Raw genomic sequence first — 8,288 nt, forward strand, 5'->3', positions numbered from 1 at the left:
CAGGTAGCAACATACGTCATGGCCTGGTAGATGGACTCCACTCCATAACGCATTGCAAACTCATCCACAATTTCCTGGGGAGTCTCCTCAAAGTAGACCTTCCATGCGTCATCCCCTTTGGCGTCGGGGATCTTCACAACACCGGTGTTCTGGATATCTGTCACATAGTGGAAGAGGTTCTACGCAGAGGAACAGAGTAACGAGTTAGAGAGAGAATTGGAGGAAATATCTAGAGAACATAGGTGAGAAAGTGAGAAAAATATCGGAAAGGAAGGCAAAAATAAATTACATGTAATAGAGAGGTTAAAGAGAGAGCAATCAAAAGTGTTAAATGGCTTTTAAGAGCATTTGCACATCTATAATCAAAGCTTTTTAATCTTCCATTGGACAAACACAGAGCAGATTAAATCTGGTTTGTTAATCTTTAAATGGCTTGGCTACATAAATATCCATTACACTACATTACGAGGCCAACACAAGGTGCTGTCTTGACTACTCGACCCTGAAGCGTTTATACTGCTGTAAAAGTTGTCTACGTGGTTTATGGCCACTTATGTGCAGCAATAACAGCGGTCATTTGTCTGTTAAGGTTCAGCTAATATGCTCAGTTGAGTAATGGGCTGAGTAATGACTCCACACAAAGCTGTGATCGGTCTACAATCAATCAGCACCGAGCCGGAGGAGAAATGTGTCTGATGTCTTGCTGTTGGAAGTGGATCTTTATCTCATGAGAGCAAAGCAAACTTCCTGCAGTATTACCTTCATTTGAAATGGATCTTAACATTAGATGTAAGAAGAAAATAAGGAAATGAACCTGTTTGGCATGGCTCATCAGGAATACTGTGCACAGAAATACTCACAGGTACACAGACAAACACTACACTACTATAAACCCTAACGGAAAAAGTAGCATTGCAAAATCCTAAATTTGAATGATTGAAATTTTAAAAAATCTGTTATTTAAAAAATCAGCGTTCTTTTATTCTACAAATAATACGAGTGCTTCGATGCTTCAAACTATTCGGTAGAGACCTGAGAGATTCCCTGTTATTATTTTATCTAATGCCCAATCTGCTATTAGTGTGCGATTAGTGTGCATCTACAAACAAAACAGAGAGGTCTAAATGATATTGTGTACAATGTGTATGTTTTTATGCAGACCAACTATGAGTTAATCAGTGCACAGTGACTTGGACCTTTAAGTAAAAGCACATGAATAAGTATAAGCTTTAACGTGGGATAAAGTATCTGTTTGTTTGTTTGTTAGAAGTAAGTGAAATCCATTGTCAATATTCCTTAAGATCTTGAAGCAAAAATGCATGTATAAAGCCTCAAAACTGTATTTACGAGAAGCTCTTGAATGTATTTAATAAGAAACTGTCTGTTCAAACACACAAACACACAACACATTGAGCTTACTTCATGCAAACAGGTGTACTGAACGTGATAGGGGGCCACCGTCTCCTCTCCTTTGATCTCTACATTAATGTGCATGCGGATAGCTCCAGACACAGCAGATTTGTCTGTGCGCTTGTCTGTGAAGAGCACAGCACATACAGCAACACGGTTACTGAACTGAAAACATCTGAATCAGAGAAGTTAGGTCATTCATATAACTGCAAACTATTCAAGGTATCAATACAGTTTCAATTAGCTGATATAAAGAGATTTAACTGACCCAGATTGTACCAGACGTCCATCTCTCCGCTCAGAGTGCGGACCTCGATGATAGTTTGACCGAGGAAGTCGTCTGACTCCCTCTTGAACTTCTGCTTCACACGAGACTTAATGTCGTCGTCCTCATCCCACACTCGCACCTTGATGCGGTCCGATGAGTTGTGACATTCACTTAAACAGACACAGAGTCAGCTGCTAAATATAGTACTTACAATGACAGATGGCCAAGATGGAAAGGTGGATTACTATCAGGAATCATGACTCATACAAACATAAAAATACTGTTAATATAATCAACAGTATGCATATAGAAATGCTTAGCTGAATGAGTCAGACGATTATAACAGGACCGTTAAGTTGTTAAAAATACATTGTATAATGTTAATTATAGTTTTCTCTGTTTTATATCATTGTCATTTGTGAACTGTTTTTGACTTTTGCTTAACTGGAAAAAATAACCAACTTAATAACTGGTAATACAAATAATACTTTTTGCAGCGCTATCTTAAATGTCACATATGTTTGCAATCGGTGTTCACTCACAAATTAAAAGTCTCCTCCCAGACAGGGTTGAGGTTGCCATAGATGGTCTTGGTCCTCTTTTTGGTCTTTCCCACCTGGACAGTGACGTATGGATCACTGGAGCCGGTCTTATCCTTGGCTTGTAGACCCTGAGCACACAACACTGGGGAAAAGAGGGTAAAAGATGCCATGCTGGTCAGTCAATGTGTGTATGTCTGGGTGCAAATCATGTGACCTCGTGCTCTACTGCCCCACAAATGCCACCTGTGCTCTCTTCATTCAAACGCCAGCTTGTCTCTGACTTTGATGTAGACAGGGTTGGCCAGCTCTGTTCAAAGCTACTGTACTGTACTGATTTAAAGGTCCCCTATTACACTGTTTTTCATCAATATATTATAGGTCTCAGATATATACAAAACATGTCTCTGAAGTGTTTGGCCTCGAAATACTAAACAGATCATTGCAGCATCCCATAATCCCCTCTGTTTCAGCCCTGTTGCAAAAGTGCTGATTCTCTGTCTGTTACTTTAGATGAAAATAAGGAGCCACTCCCCACGCCCCTCTGAGAGATATTTGGTTAAAAAGAACACAATGGTGCTCTAGGAGGGGATTCAGGTGATAAGGTGGGGGGGGTTACCTTGGTTGGTGATTGGCTAATGGTTACACAAGCCAAATAAATCGTTATGACATCATAAAATGGCGAAAATCTGATCAGCTCATTTTCAGACAGGTTTTTATATAAATGGATCAGGACAAAAAGTGGGGAATCTTTTTTCCTGAAACTTTCAGAATCTCTTTACACAGAGGGGAGACATGTTTATGTATAAAAGACATGAACAAGTGGATTTTGCCTAATAGGTGACCTTTAACTCCCCTCTCACCTGTGATGCAGATCTTGGCCGACCATTTAGAAGTGCCATCGAGCACGCTCTGTTTGATCTGCTTCATGTGGGTGACGTGGGTGGCCTTGGGGGCGGCGAACACCTCCTGAATGAGTTCGAAGATCTCAGGTTTGTTCCTCTCGCGGATTTTCATGCGGTCTTTAAGAACCATGATGATGTTCTGCGTTCGGTCCTCAGCGCCGTGTTTGGAGCTCTTCTCTGCTGCTCCTGGTTACAATACAGATTAAGACCGGAAAGGATTAGACGTGTTAAAGGAAATATAAGTGGTGTCATATGAGAGGTGTTGATATATGATAAAGTGATTAGTGAAGACAATAACAGAGCAGAACAACATTGCATGGCGGATGCATTTCTACATGTTTAAGGAAGATTTCGAGGGATTTCAATACATTAAAGAGAAGAATGCCTGTGAAGAATGTGTAGGTGATGAAAACCTATATATATTATCAATGAAAGAGGGCCACATTTGCAGAGCTATAAAACGCTGAGTAAAAGAGAGATGGAAAAGCGAGGCGGATGACAACAAAAGACAAATGGCTTTTAATATCCTCTCAAGAGAACAAAATAAGAAAGTAGGAGTGAGGGAAGTAGGAGGAGGAGGACTCTGTGCTTGGCAGTGACAAATAGTGATAAGAGGAAATAGATGGAGTAGATAGTTTACTATTATTAATATAAAAACATCAGCACTGACGCAGCGAAAAAATATAAAAACGTAAAGTCAGCAAATGGTTGTTCGGCTCCTGTAAATATTTCATGGTATATCTCAGTAACACCATGTGAATATTATACTTTCATATACTGTACTATGAATATACTACGAAGTCTAAGCTTTAGATCTTATATATCCCTAAATATGATAGGCTATACAAAGCCTATTTAGGACCAAGTATTAAATATATAACATTAAAAGGAATAGCTAATACATTTTGGGAAAGACGCTTATTTGCTTTCTTGCCAAGAGTTAGAAGATTGATGCCACGTTCATTTCTGTACTGTAAATATGAAACCAGCCCTGCTCTGAAGGTAACCTGCTGACAACTAACACTAAAGCTCACTAATCAAAATGTCATATATAACTTGTCTAATAAGTAAAAACATTTTAACCTTTGGATAGCTGTTAAGCTAGGCTAACCGAGAGTGGTATCAAGCGTGTGTTGCTTACTTTAAATTACATATTTTGAATCCTGCCTTTTTTCCAGTATTTTAGTGGCTAAAATGGCGCGTATATGTTCGGGCACTTCACTTACTTTGCAGACAGTCGGCATTGAGTAGATCTTGGCACTTCTCGTGGCATTTGACTCCACACTCGGTACAGCGCATGCCCTGGCGAGCGATACCCCACAGCAGCCCCTCACACTCGTAGCAGTAGGTAGGTGTGGTGGCTGTCCACACCTCGAAATTGTGCGGGGTTGTGCAGGAGATTGGATATATGAGGGCCTGGAGGGTCTTCTTGTATACATGACTCTTCTGCAGGAGAGAGAAGTAAAGGTTCAGCTGAGTATGATACAATTATGATGTGAGATACTGTGAATTATTATTCTAATCGAGTACTGACCAGTTCTTCGTTGTGCAGGGTGCTGGACGTCAGGGCTGAGGTGATGCCTGCCTTCCTGGAGCTCTGAACCAATGACTGAGTGACAGGAGAGAGGAGGGGTCAGTTTCCCTCAGATCCCTACTCAATATCTTATTTCTTTATCAAGACACATCTCAGTGCAGCCTGTGAGGCAATGTGTTTTTATTACTGTCTGTCTGGCAATGCTCCCCTGCAAGAAAACTAGAGATGACTACTGCAGCATTTAAAGTGCTTCCTCTCATAAGAGGGATCCATTTTCTGGTGAGATGAGAAAACTAGTATACCTTCAAAGGTGTTGAAGTTACTCACCATAGCCTTTGGTTTGGCATTGACGGTGGAGGGAGGGAAGGGAAGGGAGAAATTTGATGTTAGAAAAAGGCGAGAGAGTGGAAGGATTGGGGGGGGGGGGTTCCATAGGGAGTTAATAATGTTAAGAAAGGCTGCATTCATTGTGCATATGCTGTGGTTATCATGTTTAAACAAAAATGGACATCTGCAATAAAAGGATGGGGGGGGGGGGGGGAAACAGGGTGAACCTAGAGCCAGATGCGGAGACTTAAAGGCGAGAGCAGCTGCTAACCAAACTGGAGAATTGTATATGTTTATTGAGTAGCACCCTTTTGCATTTCATGAAGACATGACCTCACCCTGTATGATTAATTACATACAGTAAGACACTATGACACGTTGTGTGTGTGTGTGTGTGTGTGTGTGTGTGTGTGTGTGTGTGTGTGTGTGTGTGTGTGTGTGTGTGTGTGTGTGTGTGTGTGTGTGTGTGTGTGTGTGCATGCGTGCGTGCATGAAAGCAGGAGACAGAGAGAGGAAGAGGAACAGGTGTACCTGACTGTGACTGTGTAGTCACTGCTACCTACTGACAGCAAGATGTATGAATGAAGACAGCATCAGAGCTAATTACCTGTGTATGGTGAGCTTGGATCTGGTGTGTCAGGGAAAATGGCACACTGAGCGTTGCCTGGCGGTTATGATAAAGAGCCAAATTGCTGTCCTATTTCTAGACTGCCTTCTGTTTCACTAGCCTCCACTAAAGAAGGTGTTTTTGGATAAAAATCAATTGTTCCACATTTTCTCAAATTACTTATTTGCTTTTTTGACGAGAGTTAGAGAAGATTGAAATCACTCTCTTCCTAACGTTAAATATAAATCTATATCCTACTGCTCTGTCTGCAGTTACTACAAATCTACTTAGTATCACCCCTGTAGATCACCATAGTATGTTGTTTCTAATTGGTTTAATTTGCACAAACAACCAAGTGTAACATGACACGTAGCAACACGTTAAAGGCTGTTTCCCCTGCTTCATGACTTGCAGAACATTTCATCTTCTCTTCTAACCCTCAGCAAGAGAGCAACAAAGGGGCTTTCCTTAAATGTGAAACTATCACTTTAAAGTTTATTTTTTTACTTTTCTATCTGAATACCTAAAACTATGTGTTTTTCTATATTATTAGACTAAACTTTCTTAGAAAATTAAAGCCTGTTCTCATCTTCTTAAAGACAGAAATTGATAATGCTGCTCAGGCTAGGACAATAAACTCTAAGGGAAAGACTCGATTTTACAGTTACAGTTTTCTCAAGAGGATATATATTTCTCTCTGTGTTACCCCTAATGAGGCATGGGGACGATGGCAGCAGCTGGTAATGAAAAGTCTGTTATACAGTATGACAGCATCTAGCAAACATCACTGTCAATGACAGGAAACCAGCTCGCCCTTGATATATTGTTTTTTCGGCCATGTCCATGTAGTGCAGTGGGCTAAAAAACGGTGAGAAATAAAAGTCAAAAGAAAAAGAATGAATAAACGAAAAGAACAATGAGGTAAAGAGAATAAGATGAGAACACAGGGGGTTCTCTCTGCGATCTGAGCGATAGATGGACTGGGGAGATGTGAGACTTTTCATCTGGGAAATATAAAGAGATTAGTGCAGAAACTCACCAGATCTCGGACGAGAGGCATAGCTTTCCTCTTCCTGAGGTCTGGCATGCTGTCAATGCTATAGAGAGCGCCACCCATCCTGGAGACAAGACATGAGCAGAGCAGGATTCAGCTACACAACAAATTGTCTATTGGACAATAAATGCATTCAGACATTAAAGCCATGAGCTTGCTTTTACACTTCGTGAATTATAGATTTTCAATGACCGTAGTAGTAACAGCGTCATGGTTACTTACCCTGCTGATAAAAGCAGAGAGGCAATGCCAACACTTTCTCCCCGGGCCTGAGGAGAAGAGAAAGATGAGAAGCGGAAAAGAAGCAATCAGGGTGCCATTAGAGCTGTGGCTGGGAAAATGGGAAGCATAACATATTATAGTACTCTCTATAATGCGTTATATACCGAGAATAAAGAAATTGGGAGGGATTCATGGTATTCCTAATCCAAAAGCACTATTTCTTGTAGATTTCACTGGTAGTGGTTGCCAATGAATGCAAGTGTTCCCTGAATTCACAAATGAATAATACAACAGTGGTATACCTTGGAAACTTGGACAAAAGGGGTGTTAAGCATCAAAGAAGATTACAAATAGATGGTGGTCCATGTTATCACAACAATTCTATATGCTCTATTATTGACATGTTCTTTGTCTGCCTGCTTGTTTAAAGAATGATACACAGCATTGATACTCAGGTCACACCTACGAACAGATCATGATTGGTATTGGTAATGCCATGCTTACAAATGACACTGAGCAGGCATACTGTGACTTCCCATGTGTTGCTTTACTCCCCATAAATATCTATAAGCCGCACAGGGTTCATCAAATATGAATAACATTGATTTTCACACTGCTGGCCACACCCACCTGAGCATCTGCTCCGGATTACATGCAAATCGCTACGAGGGTGGCAAGCAACTGAAAAGAAAATAATGAAATGGCAAAACAGTACAAGGGGTGAACAGAAACTATTAAACACAAGACAAAATAATTCACAACAATAACCAAAAACTGGGGAAAAGGTGGAACAGTCATCAAAAGCTGGAAAAAACACAGTAACAGTAACATGCAGGGACTGATGCAACAAGTCAGTGAGCTCAAATACTAGAGAATAGTAGTGAATTAAACCAGAGCAACAACAACAGAAAACATATTACCCAATCCTATGAGCCTATACTGGCATTAAATTCACTGCTCTGTGAACAAAGGTACACTAAAACACACACACACACACACACACACACAGGTTGTACCTCTTGCAGCTGTAGTCGTACTCTACTGAAAAGTCGCAGCCAGTTGGCTTTGGCTCTGGCAAGACCAGGCTCCATGATTTCCCTCCTTGGGAAGCTTGAAGAATGAATAAAGAAGGAACAACATATCAAATAAACGTTATTCATATATGTGCCTGTATGTGCTCTTTAAAATGATAAAGTGAATGTACATGTGTATTTTCGGAGAGAACTTTCATTGACTAATAAAAGTAAAAGCATCAAGCAGCATTACGTTGATTTTCCACACCTTCTACAAGAAAACATGATGATTAAAAATGTAAATAATCATTTTTGAAATTATTATTTGCTGTATTATTAGAATGGTGCTGCGTTATCTGGACAGGACCTAAATGTTTTTTGGTTTTTTTCTACCACTTCCCCAGAGTCT

At 40.4% G+C, this 8,288-nt stretch overlaps 1 protein-coding gene across 1 annotated transcript in view; it reads right to left on the reverse strand.

Moving 5' to 3' along the window:
* The window catches only part of unc13a (unc-13 homolog A (C. elegans)), a 30,143-nt gene extending 23,259 nt beyond the window's left edge, over positions 1-6,884 (reverse strand). The window contains exons 1-9 of the mRNA XM_034147540.1: positions 6,867-6,884; positions 6,630-6,708; positions 4,657-4,731; positions 4,349-4,568; positions 3,081-3,308; positions 2,221-2,362; positions 1,679-1,848; positions 1,420-1,535; positions 16-179 (exon numbers count right to left, since the gene is read on the reverse strand). Of these exons, the coding sequence (XP_034003431.1) occupies positions 16-179; positions 1,420-1,535; positions 1,679-1,848; positions 2,221-2,362; positions 3,081-3,308; positions 4,349-4,568; positions 4,657-4,731; positions 6,630-6,707 (1,193 nt within the window). The 5' untranslated portion in view covers position 6,708; positions 6,867-6,884. The remainder of the gene's footprint in view (positions 1-15; positions 180-1,419; positions 1,536-1,678; positions 1,849-2,220; positions 2,363-3,080; positions 3,309-4,348; positions 4,569-4,656; positions 4,732-6,629; positions 6,709-6,866) is intronic.
* Positions 6,885-8,288: the final 1,404 nt, after the last annotated feature.

The sequence above is a fragment of the Trematomus bernacchii genome, unplaced genomic scaffold (genome assembly GCF_902827165.1).
Source record: "Trematomus bernacchii unplaced genomic scaffold, fTreBer1.1, whole genome shotgun sequence".
Lineage (NCBI taxonomy): Eukaryota > Metazoa > Chordata > Actinopteri > Perciformes > Nototheniidae > Trematomus > Trematomus bernacchii.